Raw genomic sequence first — 26,098 nt, 5'->3', positions numbered from 1 at the left:
ATAAAAAGCAGCATTTCTTGTGAGCTTTTAAGTGAACTCAATTTTTCACACCCCACGCCTCTCCCTGGAGCCACATTAAATGCAGACAACTCCCTACTGCCCCCTATCTGCAGTCCAGAGCACAACAACAAAGCTTCAAGACATCAGACAACAATGGAAAAAAGCCAATTATGATGCAAAATGTGCACAACCACCAAGAATTTCAATCTTTTTTCCATGTGTGATCTTTATTAAACGTCCACTTTAATGTCTCTGCATTTGCTTTTACGAGTCATTTTTTTGAACACACTCTCAATAGCAAACCAAACCAGAAAATAAAAAAAAGAAACAAAATAAATTAACCTCTCAATTCACTGTCATTTCATTTCCATCTCAGAACACACAACACAAATAAAGGAAATCTAACAAAGAGATCTGTCAGTATGGCAAGCGTACGCACAGGAAAAACAAGCATGGCAGTGAAATGCACAGACGGGGAAAATGAATCGGACCAAATTACAGGAGCGAGAGCATTTTGGAATAGCAAGCGCGTCCTACGCTGTGTTTGGACAGACGTTTGGCACTCCATACTCGGACACTACTCCGGAACTTGATTAGTTGGAGAAGCCGGATGATGGCCTGACTGATGTAAATGGATGTGGCCGCACTACAGAGAGATAATCAGGCATGGAGTTGAAAGTCGAAGAAGAGCGAAGATTTTTCTGTAATTTAAATCAGAGACTGGAGTACAGATTTTCCCAGGGGAGACAGACAGGCTGGGAGAGGTGAGACACGACACGACAGGTTGAAGGACAGACAGCATTCTTATGTTCAAAATTGTTAGATTCAAGCAAACCGAGGTGACAGACAAAAGCCAGAAGGGATGACTGAAATGGGTCTGCTACACATTACAGATGGGCTTCCTACAGCGAGATAAGGCCTAAACGCGTTTTGGTGTGGGAAATTGGCTAAATCTGAGCGCAGCTGCACTAGTACCTTTACAATCGGATACGAGTTCGGTTTACCTGAAAATACTGCGAGAAGGTATATCAAGCGAATGTGTTGATGTCTAGGTAAGCTCGTAGACTGATCTAGGTCTTGAAATAAGACAAACTCTGCATATCTTTGACTGATCTGATCCCGAACTGCATTTAAATACGGCTCAAACCTGTAAATATAATATGACAAAGTATAAATGCACATTCTGCGGCTTGTAACTATGCCAGACACGATCAAAATGGTACAAAAAACAAAAATGTGTTGCGGATAATCCACAGCTAGCTTATTAAGAAGCAGCTTGATTCATTAACAGAAGCTACGATAGAAAAGGAAGGAAAGAGATTGTAAACGTCAGCTCTCGTCGTGCGATTTGAGCCGTAACCCAATAACCGACCAATGAAAGAGCTAGACCCGACCGCTGCTGGATCGTGGACGTTGTCTTCTGTCAGCGAAGTGTCGAGAGCCATCCTGAAAGAAAGAGATCTGTAAATGCCGCGTCTGTTACAGCACTGACAGCCTTCGCAGGCCAAGCTGGGTGATTGACATTCATAGAAAAAAAAAACAAGCCGCCACCGCCGAGCGTAGGCAGAACCGTCCACAGCAGAGATAAAGAAATAAAAAGAACTGTGTGAGCTCAAACAACAATGACACGGATTCAAGCGTAGCTTCCAAGGCCTTAGGAATAGATAACAAATAGAATGAAGAAACAAAAGGGCAAGAAGCTTCACATATTGCACCGAGTCCCACAGTTTTGTATAGATCCAGTTGTGTATGTAGGTTTTGAGATATTTACATACAGTACGAACTCCAGGGATGAATGAATGAGAAACGGTCAGCAGTTCCAGCCAAAGACAAAAGGGGAGAAAAAACAACAGTCGGCACTGCTGGAATAAAAAGATGTTTACCGATTAATGCTCTGCCAGAAAAAATCTCTCTCTCTAAAAAAAAAAAAAACACTCGGACATTCTCATCTCAGCGCCCGGGCCGGCTACCAAATCTGACTTTGGCTGGAACGTTCTCATCCTTGAGTTTTTATTTTTCCCCCATTTTGCTAAGAGTTTAGTTAGCGCCTTCTTGTTGATTCAGATACATTAAGTCTGGATAAACAATCTCCAAAAGAGTCCTCTGCTCATCCAGCTGTGGTTCTCTGCTTTAGCGCAGGTTCCAAGGGTCCACACGGAGAGCCCGGTTCTGGTGCAACATCGTTCTAGCACAGCTTGAGCTTGTAGGCGGAGATCTCCATTGGCTCCAGATTGATGGAGGAGTCGTTGGAGAGCGGAGGCTGGGAGTGCATCAGAGACAGAGACATGGGCTGCAGGAGCTGAAGATCTAGCCCACGGAACAGCCCAGAAATGGAGAGCTGGGGAGAAAGATCAGAGACTGAGATTCAGAATGACTAAAAATAGCCTTTATCAGAGCTACATGCATCCACACAGTTTAGACCCGTTCAAATGAAGTGAACCATGACTACACAACTCAAATGTATCAAATATTCACAAAGAAATATAAAGAATAGTACAGTAATATTACAAAGCAGTATATATATATATATTTATATATATATGTGTGTGTGTGTGTGTGTGTGTGTGTGTGCGCGCGTATATTCACACATACATATACACACATGCACATACATATACATACACACATACACATATACATAAACACACACATATATATATATATATATATATATATATATATACACACACACGTGCATATACATATACGTGCATATGTAAAGTATTTTTAGTAAAAGTAGTTTTTCCTCCAAGGACACTGACCTGGCCTTGTGTGGTAGTGCAGTTGAAACCAGGGTTCTGGGCCTCTAGACCACAATCCAGGCCCAGTCGATGGAGGAGCAGAGCCGTGTAAGGCGATGGAGAGTGAGCATCCTGCTGAAAAAAATGACACAATACCAAATAAATTCCACTGAAAATAAATCCCCCTCCAAACATACCCACAATAAAACCACCAGACCACAAGAAAGTGTGAAAGGTTTTTTTCATTATGAACTCTAAGTCCTCATCAGTCTCACAGCAGGTGAAATCGATACTGACACACATTTTTCTCCCAGGGCTCTCATTTACCTGGCTTTGGATGCTCCTGAGGTTCAGCAGGTGGAAGTCACAGGGCAGGGTGCCAGCCAATGGAGCGAAGGTACGCATGGGTGGCACGCCGTGTTTCTTGGGCAACACGGGCAGTGCCAGCACCTCATGGTTCAGGATGGTGGAGGTCATGTGACTGAGCAGCGACGGGAAGCTGACTGGTCTGCTGTCCACCGGCTGGAACATACAGACATGCATCAGGAAACACGCAAGTCAAACGACTTCGTGCAAGTGCACTTGCTTTTACGTGACATACTGTGACCACAAAAAGGAACTTTTTGGGGTCACTGTATGAGAAAAGCTCAATACAGTTTCTATCTCTACATACTACTCATCTACAGCCCGTTACCATATAAACGGTTTGGGGGCATGGCAGCACAGATGGAGATAGCGGACAGGAAACGACCTTTGGCCTCTTAATCCAGGTGGAAACCTGTCACTTGTTGCTATGGTAACAAGCTGAACTAACTGCTACGGTGTCACTCTCCACCACTGCAATAATGTTACCTCTTCCTGGCCGTCTCCTAAAATACCAGCAATGATTTTGTTTATGATGTTGGTGACTCTGGCATAAGAGCCAGCAGGCTGCATGCATGAGGAGAGAAAGACATGATAAGTGATAGACAGACAGGAACAAAAACAAAAAGAGGTTGTGAAATGCATAAGAGGGGCATGATGAGCTGGAATGAAAAGAAACAGAAGGGGGGCGCTTTGTTAAAGGTTATTTATATATACATATATTTTATAAGTATTATAATTTGATATCATATTTATATTATAATTTTATATATATTAGAAAATAAAATGATTACTATATATATTTTTTGACAGTTCATCTTTTTTTATAAAGAAATAATTGTATTATTAATATATACTTAAAAATATATTTGTAATACATAATATACAGTGTCCTGTATAGGACACTATATTATTTATAATCTTTCAGGCGACAGCATGATTCGAATAAAAATATATATTATTCAAATCAATCTGAGCCAGTGTGTGTAAAATCTCTGAAGCCCATTATCTATTATTACACACTTGCCAGCTTTTAGACTGCTAGACTCAGAATGATACTGTCCCTAGAGCCTTCACAAAGCTCTCATTAGCAACAATAGAGAGCCCCCTACAGGCCACTGAGTGAAATGAGCATTTACACACCACTCACACTGCTAAAGGATACCTATATTTTGGCATGCATAACAAGATCTCTCATGTGAAGCCGAAATTGCAGGCTCCAATCAGATTAATCAACTGCTATGATTCTCGCCAGTCAGGGAGCAGGGGTTTTATCAGTCAGCCAGGAAATAAAATTGTATTAAAAACGTACCAGGCTGCACTTCTGAGAAAAATCTAGTCTAGTTTGAGGCAACCAGTAGCATATAAACTATGTTCTGCTTTAAGTGTATAGTTTTATTATTATTATTACAGGGAAGAAAAAAATAATAATAATAATAAAAATACGATGTACCCCACCAAAATGATTTTTTTTAACTGTAAAATAATTATTTTTATCTTAATTATTTTAATTAAATTTATGTAATAGACAGGTAGCAATTGCCTGACTATAAAGCAATCTGACATGTAAAGCAACCTAAGGAAAGGTAGTTCTTGGTCAGAATAAGTGTGTACTAATCTAAAGTCTGAAGAACAACTAGTCTTGGTTTTTGTCATCTAATTCTTAAAATAAATTTAGCATGCCAATTATGTTTGTGTTTTTTTAGTGTATAGTTGTTTTATTATTATTATTTTTGAAAATAAAACAGAAGACGTGCACTGCCCCCCCCAAAAAAATACATTTTTCTTTAAAGGGGTCATATGCTGCGATTTCAATTTTTCCTTTCTCTTTGGTCTGTTACACCAAATACACAAAATAATGATCTTTAAAATAGCATCATATGACCCCTTTGAATTAAAATAAAATAAATATTTTTTTTATTTAATTTATTTTATTATTTAATTTATGTGACTGTGTGATCTCTTCCTGTCTAAGTAGGCAGTTTTTGGTCAGAATAAGCATCTACAAATAAATTTTTTTATCTAATTCTACAATCTAAATCTAATTCTTACAATATATTTCATTGTGTTTGAGGCACTTAATAGCAAGTAAACTCTGGGTTAGGGTTAGGGCTTTTCAATTAAATTTTAATTTGCGTGTTTGAGAGAGGCGGGGCATAGAGGACCTACAATAATGTACAGTATTTGAAAAATAATGTGTTTTTTGAACATTAAAGCATGTCAACATATTCTGTTACACCAAATACACAAAATAATGATCTTTAAAATAGCATCATATGACCCCTTTGAATTAAAATAAAATAAATATTTTTTTAATTTAATTTATTTTATTATTTAATTTATGTGACTGTGTGATCTCTTCCTGTCTAAGTAGGCAGTTTTTGGTCAGAATAAGCATGTACAAATACATTTTTTTATCTAATTCTACAATCTAAATCTAATTCTTACAATATATTTCATTGTGTTTGAGGCACTTAATAGCAAGTAAACTCTGGGTTAGGGTTAGGGCTTTTCAATTAAATTTTAATTTGCGTGATTAGTTGATTTATATGTTAGTCAGACAATCTAAGTTGGCGGTTCTTGGTCAGAATAAGCATGTACTAATCCAAAGTCTGAGTCTGACTTCGGTTTAGTTCATTTGTATCCTCGTCTAAGTCAGAACTCACCTTTCCACTGTTGCTCCTCCTCTCCAGCAGAAGACGGAAGCGATTGGCCGTTCGTTTGTTGTCCTTCAGGCCCTGCCCTAGACCCCTGTTATCGTCTTGCATCAGTCTGCGGTCTAGGATCACCTCCAGCTGACCTGTAGAGGATGGAAAGAGCGTACGAGGGAAAGGATGAAGAGGGAGAAGACGGTAATAGCATAGAGTGAGGCAAAGCATTAGACAGTACACTCACTTCATCTTCATTATTGGATACATCGCATCAAATCAATACAGAACCAGAGCACTGCATCCCACTGTTAGTGTTTGTCCTCCTCCCTACCGTCTGAGTCCCTGATTCATGTTTCATCCTGCTAAGAAACTTACTGCTACAGACCTAAAAAGTACCGGTAATTCGGTACCAAGTCGATACTAAATTGAAAACAGCATAACGAGGAGAGTTTTTCCAATGGGATTGTCAGCTCAGTTTGGTACACAGGTGAAAAAAAGTTTGATTCCTACTATGGTAAAAGCTCAGCTCATGAATATTAATTAGGACATGCTTTTGTTGCTTAGTAACCTTCCTGAAGCGTCTAGTTATGTAACAGAATATTAATAATGCAATTAGCCAATGCTGTTGAAGTTTATGTAAATAATACTAAAGTTTATGTAAAAATAAAGTGGTGTGTTTAATGGCATTTTAGTTATTGCAACAATTTGTATTTTATTTATTTTTTTAAAGTACAAATAAAAATACATTTGTATAAAAATTTTATTAAATTAAATGAAAAAAAAAAAACTCTAAAACTGATCGATAACCAATATGGTACAATTATGTTCCACTGTTTTAATGGCAATTTAGTTCAAAATAAATAAATAAATAAAAATAATAATAATAATACATTTATATAAAATATATAAATAAATCATGTAACCAATTTAATATTAATAAGCCAAATAAAAACTTTTTTTTTTTAACATCATTTTTTTACATCAATTAAAAGTAGTGTATTTCATTGTATTTTAGGTTTTGCACCAAAATGTATTTAAAATAAAAATAAATAAAATAATTAAAACATTTAAAATTAAAGGAAATAAAAGTTCTAATACGGACCAATAACCAATATGGTACAATTATACTGTGCAAGAAGTTTCACTGATTTAATGGCAGTTTAGTTAAAAAATAATAATTATAAAAATACATTTACATAAAAAAAAAAAGAAATTGATATTAAGCCAAATAAAAACTTAGGCTACATACAGTTATTTTAAAGTTTATATAAATAACATCCAATTAAAACCAGTGTTTTTAATTCCATTTTAGTTTTTGCACCAAAATTTGTATTTAAAAAATCTAACTAAAATACATTTGTAAAAAAAATCTAATCAAATCTCTTATACTGGCTAAATAAAGAAAGCATTTTTACTGATTTGTCATCGACACTGTTGCAGTATCAGTATTTGTGAACTCTCCTCACCGCTGGCCAGGCTGCTGACCCCGAGTGCCTGGGCCGTGTGGAGCGTGAGCCGGTATTGGCTGTCCTGAATATATGCCATGGCGGGCATTGGGTAGAAATTAGCCTGCAGTGGAAGTTTCTGGAAGTACCGGCGAGGCTGGATCTGATGAGCAGAGCATGGAGCATTAGCTTGATTATCTGGCTGGTAGAGTAATCTGAGTCTAGGACAAACTATGGCGAACTTTTACTCCATGCTGATTGCTTAAATAAAACCAAGATTTTTTAAAGACTCCGAGGATCCAAACACCAGCTTGATGAACCCCAAGAGTTTGTGGACATTTATACTTCACCTGGAAACCATTGAGGTCTGTGTAGAAAGTATCTCCGCTCTGAATGTCGGTAGCCAGCCTCATGGCCAGCTCCTTGTTATTCTGATCTCTGATGTCCACCATGGTGGTGATGTCCAGAGAAAGACCATCAATTCCTGAACGACAGATATGCCAGGAAGAAATGATCAGACAGGGCAAGACGTCCTCACACGATCGTGTTTGGATGCGAGACAGATGGATGCCTACCTGGAACATTATGAACGCGGACCGTCTGCTGGAAGTGTTGATAATGTGCCACAACCTCAGCGAAGAGAGGCCCTTCCACCACACGCACTACAGGGGCTTCTCTCTGCGAATAGGGCTGAGAGCGAGCAGAAGGGAAGGTGTTAATTCACCCCACATTGTTTGATAAATTGCTTTTCGCCCCAGTCAAGACTGCCGGACACTACCTTGGCATTTCCGTCCGGCAGGAAGAGATAGGCCCCGCTCTTGTCCTTAGAGGGTCGAGTGCCGTATGTGAGGAACTGAATCTGTACCCTCACCTCCTGGGGATCGTCTTTACGTCGAATGCTCTGATGGAGAAAAGAGCATGCAAGAGAGATAGAGAGAATGAATCATTGTAGACTCATCTGCTGACTCGGACTCTAAAAGAGGACACAACAGCATATGTACTACAAAAATAGGACAGGGATACGTTTCATTTCTTTTGGCAACAATAAGAAAAAACACTTGTCCAGATGACTGAACATAAAAATAGACTGCTGATGTCATAGCTTAGAAACATCCTTTTTTATTGATTTTTATTGAGTTGATTTTCAGCATTTTTTCCTAAGATTAGCGCGATTTTTTCTAGTGGTGCACAGATGTTAAAATTCTGGCTGATACCTACAAGCTGATATTTGTTATTATAATTCATGCTACGGCTGATAGTACAAAAATGGATATTCGTTGTGAAATTTCCTGAAGATTGCTTTTAACCATGTTATTAAATGTAGTTTTTTTTTTTAATTAATTAATATGAGCTTTACATGACAAAAAAAGGTCATTTAAATGTAAAATTGATAAATGCACATTAAATATCCAATATCAGCTAGCATATATACAATATAGAATAATGCCAATAAATAAAAAAAAAAACACTCTCTAATATTGGCCGATAACTGATACCGATATCTATACTATTTTGACAACATAAATAAAAAATAATAAACTATAATGAATAATTTTAAAAGCTACAAGTGAATTTAGGCATCACAACAGTATAACGTACAGTACACAAAAATTACTAATAATTTTCAGATTAGCTAAAGATTACATTTAACAATGTTTTTAAATTATTACTGCTTTAAAGATTAACTTTAAGTGAGCTTTACATGATGGCAAAGGTAATCTAAATGAAAAAAAAAAAAAGAGGAATTAATATCAGATGAGATTTATACATACAATACAGAATGATGATTTAAAAACTCTAATACTGCAAGATAACCAATATATTTCTCAACCCTACATTTTCTATTCTTATAAAAACAAGCGGGAATTCATTGACTGAATCATTTGCATATGCTGGCTATATTGTTTCAGCAGTCGATTTACTTAAGGAATTATGCTAATCAGATAATGGTGTATGGTGTAAACAAAACAAAAAACAAGCAGGGGAATTCACTACACTTCCTGGGGCATTTTACCCTCAAGCCCCGGTTAATTTCTCACTTCACTTCCTAACACAACAGCAACACACAAAAATCATCTCACCTCCAGCAGGCCTGTGGTTCCAGAGAAGCCCAGAGTGAGAGACTGGCTCTGGATGTAGAACGGTTGGGCGTCTACCGTCTGCGATCGCACGGGCAGAGGGTCCAAACCCCGTATGCTCTGACCCCGTCCCGGAATCCTGAGCAGCGTATCAGAGCGCAGCGTCATGGGAGAGTCAGCAGAGTCATACAGGTGGAAGACGGCCAATCCCAGAGCGGGGAGGCGTGCCATGAAAGAAGCCTGAACGAAGAGACAAGAGTGTAGGTTTTCAGACAGACTTTATTTAAGATGCTGGAACATATGGACACAAATAGACACACCTGGTAGACCTCTCCACTCATCTCAACAGCAGACACCCACTGCGCGCTGAGCTGAACCGGTAACGTTTGCCCGTCTTCAGTGAGAACCCTAACTCTTGCCGAATTCACCAGCATGGTGACCACACACAGACGCTCCTGCTCGACGGGGTTAAACAGCACCAGATACCTGAGGAAGAGGAAGAAGATCGTATCTACACACTGAAAAAATGTCAGCATTTGCAGCGTTCGAGATCAGATAACGCATCTCACCTGGGAGTAGATTCCAGCTCGATAAGCGTGCGCTGCGGGAGAGACTCTTGTGTGGCGCGTCTGTCGTCCTACAGTCACATGAACAGAGGTCAAAGGTCAGACTCTTAACCCTCATGTTGTGTTCTGGTCATTTTAACCCAGAGAGGATTTTATTTTTCCCACAAAAGCTTGTTAATGTTATTCAATTGGACTAAAACTGACTTTGCTCACACAGAGCATAACAACTTCCTAAAAGCATCATTTTTGGGGGAGTTTTTTCCACTTTGTTCCTGGTCAATAGGCCTAAAAACTGCTTATACCTTTCTTGTTATGCTATATTATTACCAAATATTTGTCAACTTGTTTTCTTTTAATTACCACAGGTTTTGTATTTCTTTTTGGAACTGAATGATTGTAAGCCTCATTGATCTAAGCTTATGCAACTCCGTTTTTGAGAGAATATTGCCCAAATTATTGAGAAATAATGCTTTTTTTTTTTCTCAAAAAACTCAATGAGGCCTACTATTAATCAGTTCCAGAAAGAAATACAAAAACTGTGCTATTTAAAAGACTCCAAGTTGACAAAAAGATTAAATCAAAGATTTGGTTATAATATTGCATACTGAGAGATTTACAAGCCATTTTTAAGAGGCCGGTCATTTTTGGGAACACCAAATTAGGATTAGGATTTTAAGCACAGCACAAGGGTTAAACGCGCTGCTTTTAGAAAAATCAAGGCTGTTCCTCACCGTCTCTAAGAAAGGCTCCGTCTGGTAGAAGCGATAAATGTCTTTATTCTTTATTACCAGGAAGTGTGCAGCATTAATGATCACTCGTTTCAGACCGACCAGAGAACGTAATAGCCTGGGGGGGGGAGAGAAACGAATCAAGAACTGCTTGCAAATCGAAAGCCATCAATCCAAACTCTAAAAATGCTGAAAATGGACCATTAAAGATGAGATTTCAGTAATAACACCCTGAGAGACTTGAACATCTCTAAACATCTTCTAATCAGTTCATGCGGATGAAATCTGCACGCTTTTATTCTGAAACCTGTTTCCGTAGTCGATGACGACAGCCTCTTTGGCAGTGCCCGTGATGGCATCGTGGTGCTGGAACAGCCCTATGTTGCGCCTGGCATCGGTGAGGAGGGAGTAATCTGAAACGGGATAACGTCCTTCCAATCCTGCACGCCGCACGTGAGCCACCGCCAAGCTGTAGAGAATTTCTGCCCCTCTACAAACACAAAATCAAACAGTCTTCAAACACAAGAGTTCATGACACCGAACGAAACAGCGAGACTTGACAAACTGAGAAGCCAATGATAATAGAATTAATTAGTAAGTAATGACAGTAATTAGGCAATGCCTCGTGCTTAATTCAGGAGAAAAACCTGTCACCCACGTGGAGAATAACTATTTTAATTATTCCCCAGAGAACAGGCCTTTATTCGAAGAATAATTGAATCTCTGGCAAATAAAACCAGACGCTTTCCAAAGTTGCTAAAATAATGGATTAAATTCAGATACCTCGACGTTTGTCAGTGCAAATTTAAATGTGTTGCAAATTAAAAATTAAAAGGCCTCCACAAAACCTTGTTAGCATATTTCTGACTGAAAGCTACTTTTTGAATGTGTTAAATAACAGCTGTATGTAAAAATACTCTTCAATCGCAGCTTAATTTGCAGAGACAATTATAAATGAACCATCTGTAATTGATTTCCATGAAAAGTGCAAACACTTTATGCACTGATTAAAATTAAAATTGCATTTTAATAAAATGCTGGGCAGTAATGATAAATAATTATTTTCAAGTTATAGCCAAAAACCAATAAATAGCTGATATTAAAATTCTATAATATTTTTTTATAAAATTTTTAAAAATATATAGAATTTTTATTTTAGAAATTAATGTAATTAAAAATTATTAATTTAATTACAATTAAATTAAAAATAAAACATTAAAACTAAAATGAAATCATGCAAGGCTTGCCGCGATAGACGGTGCTGACGGTGATACCGTTGTTAAGCTGCAACACCGGTTACGTCACTTGCCCACCACGGCACCGACCCCCACCGTCTTTTTTATTTTTTTATAGTAATAAACATCATTTAGTTCAGTAAAAGAACAGACACTACAATTAAAAACTGAACGCGGCTGCCGCACAGTGCTTTTAAGCTATTTAAAAGCGAAGGAAAGCGAGGAAAGAAGGAAAATTCAAACGAACTAAAAATGAACAATTGCTTTACGCCGAATTGCCGCTATTTGAAAGTGAAAGTAAAATGCGCACGCTGCTTTTACAAGCTATTTAAAAGCGAAGGAAAGCGAGGAAAAGAGGGAACGCCCCCGCCCCCACGGTGATACCGGTATTATCGGTGTTGTCACACGTCGATTAACCGGTGGGAAAATGTCCTCACCGTCACAACCCTAAATCATGCTACAAGTGCATTTAGGCATCACAGCATTATAATGTACAGTATGACAAATGGATATTAATATTGATTTATGCTGAAGACAGAAATGTGATCTACATGTAAAAATAGATAAATGAAAATAAACATTTAAATATCAGCCAATATCAAAAAATATCAGCTACTAACTAATATGGTACTCATGCACGATGCATCCTTAGCTAGGCAATTTCTTTTCATATCTTAACAGATATGAGATATTAGACATACGTTGGGTGTTTCACTGACTAACCGTAGGTGAGATTCTAACACACGGTCCAGGTTTTTGTAGAAGGGCCGTGAGGTGTAGTATCCACTCCAGTAATGGTCCTCTCTATCTGCATAAGTGAAGAAGTCTCCGCTCAGCACAGGGTAATCGGGCGGTCTCGTCCCCGGAGCGACTCCATTAGCCTTGTACACCGCATTAAAGTAATCTGTCAGCGTCGCAAACTGGGCCTGAGAACACAGAGATTTACTTACAGGGCCATTCCAATTCATTTCACATTTTCCGAAATCATCTGCACTCTTTTCTTCACTCACAAACGAGTTAAATTATGCATTCAAATTATTCCTGGTTGAACATCAAAAGCTGAGTTGAAGGAGCTGTGATTGTTTAAAATTGTAGAGACAGATCTAGACCTAATTAAACCTCTTCCTGACAAACTTACAGACAGTTATTGTAGTTTTCTATTGATTTACAGGTTAGAGCCTCGATGTTTATCAGAAAACATACCTTTACATGCATTTCCGGGTGGAAGTTCATGTAATCAAACAGTTTCTGGTAGTTGAAGTACTGCTGGTCCCACTCTAATGCTTTGTCGTAGCGGAAGTCGTCCCCAAGAGGAACCAGCAACACTTTGCTACGAAATAGCTTGGATTTTTTACGGTACTGATCAAGCAGAACGCCAGCTCTGAAACAGAAAATGTCAAATATGAAGCAAGTCCACTGGATTGGATTTTATTAAGGCTAGCAATCGATTAAAAACAAGTCAAGCATTGAATAGACAAAAAGTGGTGTATATACACACTACCGTTCAAAAAATTTTTGGGTCAGAATGATTTTTATTTTATTTTTTTAATAAAGAAATTAATATTTTTATTGAGCAAGGACACATTCAATTGATCTAAACAGGCAGTAAAGACATTTAGAATGTTTAAAAAAATGCTGTTGTCTATTCATACCAAAAGGAAGAAAACACGTTTGAACATTCTGAAAGGAATGACTCATGAAGCTAAAAGTGTACCCATAAAATCCTCTGCCTATTCCAGTAGACCTGAAAGACCTCTGAAGTGTAATGACAGGTGCAAACTAATTGCTACAAGCTTGTTAATATCCTGGTTTTCTTCTGCGGAGCGAGAGAGCAGTGGATTTGGGCCTGAGCCCAGTTCAAGCGCCACCCATATAAATACAGCTGGGTGATGGACAAATGAATTTTGTTGGCTAACACAGGAAATTAACCTACATTCATTCTTTGGCTAAACTCCCCCGAATCAAATTTATTCCCTGGTTTCATATTAATCAGCCCTAGAGCCTCACCTCTCGGCCACGTTGGCATCTGTGATGGCTCGGGGCGGCACCTTCCACGGGCAGTTGACTCGACTGCCCGGCAGCCTCTTGAAATCAAACTGGCAGCAGATCTTCGGGTCTGGGCCACATGTGTGAGGCACGTCGTAGCTGTAAAATGGCATCATGTGGCAGAACATGTCTGTGCCTGATTCAATATCTGAAAATATAAAATGAAATAAATCAACTCTGATGTGTAGGTCTCTGAGCCACTGAGATGGGTTGGCAAGACTCCTTGGCAAAGCTTTCAAAACCTTCATTAGACATGTAAAGCCATGTAATTAATGATTACAAAAGCTATGTTCTGGTCTATTATAGTGGTGCTTGAACATGCAAAACACACTGCCATGATGCTAGGTGGATTTGGGCCTGAGCCCAGTTCAAGCGCCACCCATATAAATACAGCTGGGTGATGGACAAATGAATTTTGTTGGCTAACACAGGAAATTAACCTACATTCATTCTTTGGCTAAACTCCCCCGAATCAAATTTATTCCCTGGTTTCATATTAATCAGCCCTAGAGCCTCACCTCTCGGCCACGTTGGCATCTGTGATGGCTCGGGGCGGCACCTTCCACGGGCAGTTGACTCGACTGCCCGGCAGCCTCTTGAAATCAAACTGGCAGCAGATCTTCGGGTCTGGGCCACATGTGTGAGGCACGTCGTAGCTGTAAAATGGCATCATGTGGCAGAACATGTCTGTGCCTGATTCAATATCTGAAAATATAAAATGAAATAAATCAACTCTGATGTGTAGGTCTCTGAGCCACTGAGATGGGTTGGCAAGACTCCTTGGCAAAGCTTTCAAAACCTTCATTAGACATGTAAAGCCATGTAATTAATGATTACAAAAGCTATGTTCTGGTCTATTATAGTGGTGCTTGAACATGCAAAACACACTGCATGATGCTAGTTTTTTTTTTTTTTTTTGGACTGGTTGCTAGGTGTTTCCTAATGTGTTTTAGGAGTTGTTTTTACAGTTTCTAGGGTGTTGAAGAGTGGCTCAATGGGAGTCTAAGGGATCTTTTCACGTTTTGTCACCCACCAAGAGAAAATCAAAACTTTGATTGCTTAGAAATGTAACAGCACACTTCTCCTCCTCATTTTGAGGTTTCATTCATGTCTGTAGCATAAATGTTCCAGATGATCAAGCACCACTAATAAGCAGTGCTGTTATTGTTAACTAAACGATTAAAAAGTTTTTGTTTTTGTTATAGAAATCAAATAAAAAAAATTATATATTCAGTTTTTAATGTTGTTTAATCTGTTATTATTAAATAACTTATACTGATGATTAAAAATAATTTCTGTTAATTGAAATAAAGCTAAAGTAAATTAAAATACAAATATTAGATTAAAAATCTAAATATAAAAATATAAAAAATAAAAATATTAGACAAAAAGGTAAACTTAAAAAAACGTAAAAATTTGAAATGTTGCTTTGGCAACTAACTGAAATAAAATAAGTTTAAGTACTAAAATTACTGAAACTAAAACTGATTATTTTATTATATACAAAATATTAAATAAAAAAGTAACCTTAAATAACTTAAACAAAAATGAGGAAAATCGCTTTGGCAACTAACTAAAATAAAACGATTCTAAGGTGAAGTACTAAAATTACTAAAACTGAAATGAAAAAATAAAAATGAAGCTAAATAGAAAGATTCAAAATGAAACAAAAACTAATAAAAATGACAAAAACATAAAATTTAAATGAAAACTGAAAATATAAAAATAAAAGAAACTTAAAAATACTTTCTAATTTGGGAGATACTTTATTCTCAGTTGATTAAATGTGTAATAATAATGCTTTAATAAGTATAAAACATAATTAAATATTTAAATGTCAATGCATGTTTTTGTTTTTGTAGTCATTTACCCCAGGCCTGCCTCCACATGAATTCAAGGCTCCGTGTGGCTGCAAAGTGCTTCTTGATGGAGTAATGGACCCTCTGGATCAGCATGCTGCTCATGTTCGCCCGTTTCAGTAGGTAAGGCATCGTGGCGCTGTGCCCGAACGGATCAACGGCCCAGCCTGAGCGAGGGCTCACACCTGCAGTAACACACCCATTAAATATTCCAAACCAATCTGAAGGAGCCACTTTTAAGATTAAACCCAGTCTTACCCAGATTTTTCTCTAGCCACTGATGGCCTTCAATGAGCTGATCGATCATGGCGGAATAGTGAGCGTTGGCTTCGTCTGTCATGACCCAGCCTCCTGTCACTATCTCGAGCTGTCCGCTGAGGATCAGCCTGAAAGAAAAAAGATTTAGAAAGGATTCTGAACATTTAAAGCACTGATCACAAGATGAGGTGAGGAAATCCACAACATTAGATCAGAGTATATAAGGAGCATCTAGACTAATTAACCTTCAGTGGATTACGGAGTTAAGAAGATGAACTGATCAAGAGCGGGCATGAGGCAGCGAATCAAAACACAAAAGACAGAATGAGGGCACTGAACAAGTGACCCATTTTTCATTCACAATGTAACGTTTTCCAAGTGAACACAGCAGCTCAGTCAGGAATTGATTGGATTGTGAAAAATGGAATATATTATTACAATTTAAAAGAACTGTTTACTATTTTAATATGATTTAAAATCTAATTTATTCCTGTGATGCAAAGCTGAATTTTCAGCAGTCATTACTCCAGTCTTCAGTGTCACATAATCCTTCAGAAATCAGAAATGCAACTTTAACATCATATTTTTTTTAACTTCAAAATTTAACATAGAGTGTTACTCACTTGCGCATTGCCTCTTGTTTATGTACATCTGCGCTTTCCCACCATTTGGCGAAGAACGATATTTCCGACCAAATGAATTTCCGGCGAGGATCTTCGGCCAGTTTCACCACCAGGTTGTTGAAGATATGCTGGGTTTGGTCATTGTAGTACTTGTCAAATGTTTTGATCCATCCTGTCACAAAAGAAGTGCAGTACAAAGTCACAGTTAAAGGGGTCATATGATGCGATTTCAATTTTTCCTTTAATTTGAAAGATGAAGCTCGCGATTATGGTAAGGGGCGTTACATTTCCGACTCGTGCTTGCGGTGTTCGGCCAATCACAGTGCACTGGGTCAGCTGGCCAATCAGAGCGGACTGCGCTTGTCAAAGGAGGGGGCTTTGTAGAAAACGAAGCGTTTGAGAGAGGCGGGGCATGGAGGACCGTACAGTATGTACAGTATTTGAAAAATAATGTGTTTTTTGAACATTAAAGCATGTCAACATATTCTGTTACACCAAATACACAAAATAATGATCTTTAAAATAGCATCATATGACCCCTTTAAAACCATCCAAGGACAGCAAACAGATCAGATCTAGTTCTGCCACCACAGAATGAAGGGACAACAGAATATGTGCTAAAATCAAATGTTCTTTTGATAAAACACTGAAAAGTTTAGAAGAAGCACAGCCGTTTGGCCACACTTCGTTCCCTGAACAACAACCTGTTCAAAATAACACAGTCTGTTCATTATTCAGAGGCACTGCTGGGCCTTGCAAAAAAAAAAAAAAGGAACAACAGATCCGCACTGACCCTTAGAACGGCAGACTGATTGAAACATATAGGGAGCATGTTCAGTATTACACAATCTGCATTAAATGCGCAGCTCCACAAAGACCAGTGACACGGTACTGACCCCAATAAAACAACAGGGAATCGGGTCACTGACTTTAAAGTATTAGATCCTCTGTTCTTTCATAACGCTGCAAAAAATGCCAGCTGCAGGGGTTCGCGAGCAGATTTGGAAACTTATCTGTCCTGTGGGTGATGCTGAAACTCATTGTGCTTCTCTTAAGGTGCTTCGTAAATTGTGCCAACGCTGCAAAATGCAAGCCCAGTAACTGACCCACTTTACCTGCACGACTCTTTCGGATACGCATTGCTAGGTGTGTGACTGAGAATGCTGCATCAACAACTAAAACAAAATGAAAAATGTTACATCCACTTAAGGGCTGAGGGTGAAAACTTTCTGGCAGAGATTGAAACTTTACAACAGTTTTACGTTGCTTAAAGAAATGTATGCAATCTAAGCTTCACAAAAGATAGTATAGCCAATGCCCCAATTACAATTTTAACAGTGTTTTGTCTTTAACAAAATATGATCCAAATTAAGATACACGCACTACTGTTCAAAAGTAGTGTTCTGTTTTTTTAAGAAATTATTTTTTTATTTAGCTAAGACATTAAATTGATCAAAATTGACAATAAAGAGATCACCAACAGGAAGTGGTTATGGGCTAGTTCTGATTAGCAGCCGAGTGATCGGAGCATTGCTACAAAAACGTCCATGCATCTCATGCACTTATGAGGCCATATGATAGTTACAACAGACTGAAATTTAATTTGTTTACTCAATGAAAATCTCCAGTGGGCTGTTAACCAGAGATCTAGGGCAGATTTATAATATTAGTAGTGAATATTTTATGATACGTTTATGGTGGTTTTGTGTTTTGTCAGTTCCAGTTACATGACTAATTGAAAACACAAGTTACACTCGAGGCTGCAAACATAATGCATGTAGCATAAAATCTGATAGCAGGACAACTACTTGACATATAAGCACACCTTTTGTGTTTATGACTTTTAAAATGGTCTGGGTTGACGTGAATCATTCCCAACCCTGAAAAAGAAAACTTAGGCCAGGGCTTCACAGTTTTTTCAGTATGAGAGGCTGATGCACCAAACATGTTTGAGTGAAGGAAGTTTCGGTCCCTACCTGGATCGTTGTGCGAATGAGGGACCACAAACACTTGCAGGGGCTCGTCGTCCCACTCGTTGGGCTCATAGGTGATCTCAAAGCCTTGCTTCCAAACACCTCCGTCCACATTATCAAAGCTCAGCAAGGAGTACACATCCAGCATCTGTGACCAAACAATCAATTCAGAGATTGTCACAAATGTTATTGCATGGATTCACCCGGATACGTCTCGATCCGCTTCACAATTCCCAAATATCTTTATGAAAACCTCCACTAGGAGACACAAAAATGTGATAAAGACGTTACATTTAGCGATTTTCCACAAAACTAGGCACGTTGTGGACTCCCTGATAAATACTACGTCTCATGGCAATTTGATGTAACTGACAGATGACACAGGACCTGTATTTAGTGTAGGCGTGACAGCCTGAAACATAACCGCACACCCAATGGAGACTTAAAGTGCCTGTTCACAACATGTCAGGTCTTAGACGTGTTTTGAATAGATGTTTTTTAATACACTCAAAATATTAAAAACTCAAAGTTTCTGAGGATTTAAAAAATTATATTAAAGGTGCACCAAGTAATTTTTTTCAAGATTTTAATAATACTATAGTATACTATACTACAGACAAACAGTATTATATAAAAAAATAGTATTGACTCAAGAGGTAGTGTTCTTAAATGGTTAAGTCTGTACCATTATCCCTTTAAAAGTGAGTGCTAGATGATGGCAAATGTGCTTTAAATCTGATCTAAAATAGGCAGAAACAATTAAACATCCAATATCAGCAGATAAAATCCAAAATGGCCAATACCAATTTAAAAAAATGTAAAAAGATTAAAATTCAAATGAAATAAAAAAATGCTGATAAATATTGTGCATTACTAGGAGAAAATTAAGTGAGTGCTAAGTGGGCAAATGTAATCTGAATCTAAATCTAATCTAAAACAGGCAGAAACAATAAAACAACTAATATAATCTGATATTAGTTGCCAATACGGACTGAAAATAAAATAATACAATACAGACTGAAAATAAAATAAAATAAAAATCTAAAACAGGCCGTTTTAATTATTAAACAATTAAATATACAACTGATAAATGTCCAAAATGGCCAATACAGATTTAGATTTTAGGCAAGCAAACTATAAAACGCAAAACAATATTTATGGCATGGTATGTTCTATGCAATTGTTTTTGACCACTGTACAATTTAACAATTTACTCCTGGAGCCATATTGAGATTCTCATATTGCTGGAATGTAACAACAGAGGGCCTTAAAAATGAAGATGCCAAAAGGAAAGTTTGTTAAGACCCAAAATCTAATAGGGCATTAAGATATCTTTAATACTTCTTAAGTTACAGGCATGCAAACTTTGGAGAAAAACGCCTTTTCCCATTTTTGAATGGTCATCATTGGCATATAATGCAACAAAGATTGCAGATTTTACTAATAGAGCTACCAATCTCAGTGTAAACATAATATAATGATGCTGCCATCTTTCTGAAGTCATTTTTACTCTTCTATAATCTGGCTATGAATCTCAGGTGAAAATTGTCATTTTGACCCCCCTCTACAAAATAGAGGATTACTCAGGAAATACACATCTGTGCCATTTAATATTTTGGCTTTCATCACTATACGAGTTTATCTTTCCTCAGAAAAAATACTGACGAAATCAAACATTTGAGCCGGGGACCTCTGGTTGAGTTGACACCGAGTGACCCACTAGTCATTACATGAGTAACTGCAAAAGTAACTGTACAAGTTTTAGACTCAAAACTGTGTGATTATTGATGGAATTCTTGGCAAGTATAGCTATAACCACAACAAGTGAATCCCAAAGCCACACTGCAGTCCTCATCCAGATAACAATGCATTAAACTCAAGTCATTCTACACACTTCAGCCCACTGAGACTCTGTTTTGATTCTCACCTGTAGGTCAGTTTGGCTCCTGCGGCCCAGTGCGAACTGGCAATCCGAAACTTATCTGTCCTGTGGGTGATGCTGAAACTCATTGTGCTTCTCTTAAGGTGCTTCGTAAATTGTGCCAACGCTGCAAAATGCAAGCCCAGTAACTGACCCACTTTACCTGCACGACTCTTTCGGATACGCATTGCTAGGTGTGTGACTGAGAATGCTGCATCAACAACTAAAACAAAATGAAAAATGTTACATCCACTTAAGGGCTGAGGGTGAAAACTTTCTGGCAGAGATTGAAACTTTACAACAGTTTTACGTTGCTTAAAGAAATGTATGCAATCTAAGCTTCACAAAAGATAGTATAGCCAATGCCCCAATTACAATTTTAACAGTGTTTTGTCTTTAACAAAATATGATCCAAATTAAGATACACGCACTACTGTTCAAAAGTAGTGTTCTGTTTTTTTAAGAAATTATTTTTTTATTTAGCTAAGACATTAAATTGATCAAAATTGACAATAAAGAGATCACCAACAGGAAGTGGTTATGGGCTAGTTCTGATTAGCAGCCGAGTGATCGGAGCATTGCTACAAAAACGTCCATGCATCTCATGCACTTATGAGGCCATATGATAGTTACAACAGACTGAAATTTAATTTGTTTACTCAATGAAAATCTCCAGTGGGCTGTTAACCAGAGATCTAGGGCAGATTTATAATATTAGTAGTGAATATTTTATGATACGTTTATGGTGGTTTTGTGTTTTGTCAGTTCCAGTTACATGACTAATTGAAAACACAAGTTACACTCGAGGCTGCAAACATAATGCATGTAGCATAAAATCTGATAGCAGGACAACTACTTGACATATAAGCACACCTTTTGTGTTTATGACTTTTAAAATGGTCTGGGTTGACGTGAATCATTCCCAACCCTGAAAAAGAAAACTTAGGCCAGGGCTTCACAGTTTTTTCAGTATGAGAGGCTGATGCACCAAACATGTTTGAGTGAAGGAAGTTTCGGTCCCTACCTGGATCGTTGTGCGAATGAGGGACCACAAACACTTGCAGGGGTTCGTCGTCCCACTCGTTGGGCTCATAGGTGATCTCAAAGCCTTGCTTCCAAACACCTCCGTCCACATTATCAAAGCTCAGCAAGGAGTACACATCCAGCATCTGTGACCAAACAATCAATTCAGAGATTGTCACAAATGTTATTGCATGGATTCACCCGGATACGTCTCGATCCGCTTCACAATTCCCAAATATCTTTATGAAAACCTCCACTAGGAGACACAAAAATGTGATAAAGACGTTACATTTAGCGATTTTCCACAAAACTAGGCACGTTGTGGACTCCCTGATAAATACTACGTCTCATGGCAATTTGATGTAACTGACAGATGACACAGGACCTGTATTTAGTGTAGGCGTGACAGCCTGAAACATAACCGCACACCCAATGGAGACTTAAAGTGCCTGTTCACAACATGTCAGGTCTTAGACGTGTTTTGAATAGATGTTTTTTAATACACTCAAAATATTAAAAACTCAAAGTTTCTGAGGATTTAAAAAATTATATTAAAGGTGCACCAAGTAATTTTTTTCAAGATTTTAATAATACTATAGTATACTATACTACAGACAAACAGTATTATATAAAAAAATAGTATTGACTCAAGAGGTAGTGTTCTTAAATGGTTAAGTCTGTACCATTATCCCTTTAAAAGTGAGTGCTAGATGATGGCAAATGTGCTTTAAATCTGATCTAAAATAGGCAGAAACAATTAAACATCCAATATCAGCAGATAAAATCCAAAATGGCCAATACCAATTTAAAAAAATGTAAAAAGATTAAAATTCAAATGAAATAAAAAAATGCTGATAAATATTGTGCATTACTAGGAGAAAATTAAGTGAGTGCTAAGTGGGCAAATGTAATCTGAATCTAAATCTAATCTAAAACAGGCAGAAACTATAAAACAACTAATATCATCTGATATTAGTTGCCAATACGGACTGAAAATAAAATAATACAATACAGACTGAAAATAAAATAAAATAAAAATCTAAAACAGGCAGTTTTAATTATTAAACAATTAAATATACAACTGATAAATGTCCAAAATGGCCAATACAGATTTAGATTTTAGGCAAGCAAACTATAAAACGCAAAACAATATTTATGGCATGGTATGTTCTATGCAATTGTTTTTGACCACTGTACAATTTAACAATTTACTCCTGGAGCCATATTGAGATTCTCATATTGCTGGAATGTAACAACAGAGGGCCTTAAAAATGAAGATGCCAAAAGGAAAGTTTGTTAAGACCCAAAATCTAATAGGGCATTAAGATATCTTTAATACTTCTTAAGTTACAGGCATGCAAACTTTGGAGAAAAACGCCTTTTCCCATTTTTGAATGGTCATCATTGGCATATAATGCAACAAAGATTGCAGATTTTACTAATAGAGCTACCAATCTCAGTGTAAACATAATATAATGATGCTGCCATCTTTCTGAAGTCATTTTTACTCTTCTATAATCTGGCTATGAATCTCAGGTGAAAATTGTCATTTTGACCCCCCTCTACAAAATAGAGGATTACTCAGGAAATACACATCTGTGCCATTTAATATTTTGGCTTTCATCACTATACGAGTTTATCTTTCCTCAGAAAAAATACTGACGAAATCAAACATTTGAGCTGGGGACCTCTGGTTGAGTTGACACCGAGTGACCCACTAGTCATTACATGAGTAACTGCAAAAGTAACTGTACAAGTTTTAGACTCAAAACTGTGTGATTATTGATGGAATTCTTGGCAAGTATAGCTATAACCACAACAAGTGAATCCCAAAGCCACACTGCAGTCCTCATCCAGATAACAATGCATTAAACTCAAGTCATTCTACACACTTCAGCCCACTGAGACTCTGTTTTGATTCTCACCTGTAGGTCAGTTTGGCTCCTGCGGCCCAGTGCGAACTGGCAATCCAGCGGCTTGACGGAGAGAAAGGTGGGCCTGCCATCAAAGGGCAGCACCCAGGAGCCATTGGCGCTACGGAAGGGGAGATGTCCGCTGGGAGAGATGGCCCCCGTGTCGGTGAGCTCCAGCACAGAGTCTTTGATGTGGCTGATGATCTGATGGTTCTCCTCCAGGAGCTGCTCCAGCTGCTCGATGCGGTTCTGCAACACCGAAATCTGGCTCTAAAAAAAAAGGAGGGGGATGGAGGTGTAATCTATCTACCACCACAATCTACAACATCACATGACTGACCCGAGCGCTCTAGAGGGGACGACACACCAAGGCACACAGGGCTGGCATGGCTGACCTGTAACATGTCTACAGTACAGTATCACTAACAAACTGGATTTTATGTAGCAATTCTGAGTAGGGATGTACCAATATCAATATGGTCATTTTTTTTGTCATGTTATGGCCAAAAACTATTTTGTCTAAATACATCAAAAAAATTACACATATCTGTTTTTCATAAAGAATATTATAATGTTAGGTTGCTTAAATTCACTTCCAAAAATTAAAATAGTTGATTTTAAATTGTATTTTTTTTATGTATTATGACAAAATAGTATAAAATCATCCATTTATCAGTTTTTGACAATAGCAGCAAGCAAACAATGACAACAAACAATTATTGAAAAAAAGAAACATATATATTTATTTATTTATTTGTAACGTATTTACAAATAAATTTATTTCTATTATTTGCTAAGATGTTCTAGAAGTTCTAGAGAGATGATATTCTGGTCCTTAGATATGTCTCAGATTCTTTCTTCAATGTAAATTCACAGGATTTTTTTCCTGCCATTTTATCATCCCCCAGGCAGATCACAAGTCCGATGGCTTAGAAAATTAATAGCACACCTCTCCCCAACATGCTGAACGATTTGAGGTATCTTTCAGATCCGTAGTACAAAGGGTGAGGGATGAGTTACATGTAAAAACATAATACTCGGGAGTTTCGTCAAATCCCTTGCCTTAGCCAGTATTACTAATATCAAGTGTCACAGAAGCTGTAAGTGTTCGCTGGTGCAAAGCTCCCTGACAATCAAACTGAAAAATGCTTTAGTACAGGCTTTGAATACAAACAATGTCTGAATTTCCATAACGTGCATTTTTTTTCCCTGAGGCTTATGATATGAAGCACATAAAACTTGCTAATTCACACACCATCATGTGTCATCATGTACGTAACTTCTAGAAGAACACCAGCACATTTTTCGAATAATTAGGTTTTTTGCATTTAAAAAAGCCTTTGGTTTTGTGCCAGAAAAAAGCCAGAACTCACAGAGAGTTATTCACTAGCTAATTTAGTAGTTAATTAGCTCGAGTCAGAGCCAGAAACGAACTGGTAACGTCACTAGCTTTTACACTTGCTAGCCCGAAAAAAAAATTTGATAAATGGAGCCATTCAAACAGACCCACACAGCAAAAAATGTAATCCAGGACAACGGGAATTCATAAAGAGATCGCCGCCGACTTACCCTAGGAAAGTTCCCGGCGCTCTGTCTCCTGGCGGGATCGTGCTGGACGCGGTCCAACATCAGGTAGAGAGAGAAGACGGCCACACAGAAGATGGCCCCGCCGCAAACGGTCACCTGCTTCTTCAGTTTCATCCTCCTCTGCTTATCTGACGGATGCTAATGTCCAGGTCAAGAAGAGCGGAGACAAAAGAAGAGAATGATAACCTGCACAAATGAGTTCTGACGAAGGTGTGTCCCAAAAGTGAAAAAGTGCAGAGTTGCTGGAAGAGACTCAGCGTTAAGGATTTTTTAAGCGATGTTTAAAGTCCACCTCTGCTCTCCCATAGAGCTCCAAATTCTAAAGCAGCGGCTCGTGGGATAGGGGAGGGCTAGCAGAGGCGGTGTATATACACAGGGGACGCCTCGATCAGCGAGAACCGTGCAGCAGTCTGTCATCTGCGACCAAACCACGGCCAATTCCAGCCTCCTTCAAAGTGCCCCTTGTCCTCAACCATTCAAACCGAAGAAAGGAAGGGGGAAAAAGAACAACACAGGTTCTGAACAGCGGGAGCCCAGACAGGGAATCTAATGCCCCTCCGGGAAAGCACGTCTATGGCAGGTCTATGTGTGTGTGTCATTACGGCGAGGACATGTCCTCAACACTTTATCAAACAGCTTCTGACAGGGATGGATTTAATACAGAGGAAGCGTCTCCAGTTTTTGAGCAAGAGTTCATCACTAGGTAATGCTCTCTCCTGCTCAGCTTCAGACACGCACTCCAATCTACCGCTTTCTGCAGCTCGCCATACAGAAATAACAAAACAAAATCCAAATAAACATGTGGCCACTCATGAAATACATCAAATGATGTACAGCGCCAAATTTGGTTAAATAAAATAGCATTAAAAAGTTATATTAGGGTGAATCAAAACCCAAAAACTGAACGAAGCATTAGGGTTGCAATTGCAAAAAGGTGTTAAATTTCCAGTAAATTTCAGAAATATTCCAGAATTTTTGGAATATTCCAGGGATTTCTGGAAAGTTTCCTGAAATTTTCCACCCCTTTCCAACCCTACGAAGCATAATATATATATATATATATATATATATATATATATATATATGTA

The 26,098-nt window shown here is 38.0% G+C and overlaps 1 protein-coding gene across 5 annotated transcripts in view; it reads right to left on the bottom strand.

Annotated features, from left to right (window-relative positions):
- Positions 1-208: 208 nt before the first annotated feature.
- LOC107750719 (alpha-mannosidase 2x-like) overlaps positions 209-26,098 on the bottom strand; it is a 27,885-nt gene continuing 1,995 nt past the window's right edge. Inside the window, exons 2-24 of one of the 5 annotated variants that reach the window (XM_016566231.1) lie at positions 24,993-25,148; positions 23,436-23,693; positions 21,512-21,656; positions 16,594-16,765; positions 15,971-16,098; positions 15,724-15,897; positions 14,372-14,558; positions 13,011-13,188; positions 12,531-12,733; positions 10,880-11,062; positions 10,576-10,690; positions 9,848-9,915; positions 9,599-9,764; positions 9,282-9,518; positions 7,979-8,101; positions 7,776-7,890; positions 7,551-7,684; positions 7,222-7,363; positions 5,771-5,904; positions 3,594-3,671; positions 3,069-3,263; positions 2,763-2,876; positions 209-2,338 (exon numbers count right to left, since the gene is read on the bottom strand). In XM_016566231.1, coding sequence (XP_016421717.1) covers positions 2,186-2,338; positions 2,763-2,876; positions 3,069-3,263; positions 3,594-3,671; positions 5,771-5,904; positions 7,222-7,363; positions 7,551-7,684; positions 7,776-7,890; positions 7,979-8,101; positions 9,282-9,518; positions 9,599-9,764; positions 9,848-9,915; positions 10,576-10,690; positions 10,880-11,062; positions 12,531-12,733; positions 13,011-13,188; positions 14,372-14,558; positions 15,724-15,897; positions 15,971-16,098; positions 16,594-16,765; positions 21,512-21,656; positions 23,436-23,693; positions 24,993-25,124 — 3,534 coding nt within the window. In that variant the 5' untranslated portion in view covers positions 25,125-25,148 and the 3' untranslated portion in view covers positions 209-2,185. The remainder of the gene's footprint in view (positions 2,339-2,762; positions 2,877-3,068; positions 3,264-3,593; positions 3,672-5,770; positions 5,905-7,221; positions 7,364-7,550; positions 7,685-7,775; positions 7,891-7,978; positions 8,102-9,281; positions 9,519-9,598; positions 9,765-9,847; positions 9,916-10,575; positions 10,691-10,879; positions 11,063-12,530; positions 12,734-13,010; positions 13,189-14,371; positions 14,559-15,723; positions 15,898-15,970; positions 16,099-16,593; positions 16,766-21,511; positions 21,657-23,435; positions 23,694-24,992; positions 25,149-26,098) is intronic. The other 4 variants (XM_016566232.1, XM_016566233.1, XM_016566234.1 and 1 more) reach the window with 4 other exon arrangements.

This window comes from Sinocyclocheilus rhinocerous, unplaced genomic scaffold (assembly GCF_001515625.1).
Source record: "Sinocyclocheilus rhinocerous isolate Xijiao unplaced genomic scaffold, SAMN03320098_v1.1 scaffold1143, whole genome shotgun sequence".
NCBI lineage: Eukaryota > Metazoa > Chordata > Actinopteri > Cypriniformes > Cyprinidae > Sinocyclocheilus > Sinocyclocheilus rhinocerous.
This window is presented reverse-complemented; position numbering and strand designations above follow the sequence as displayed.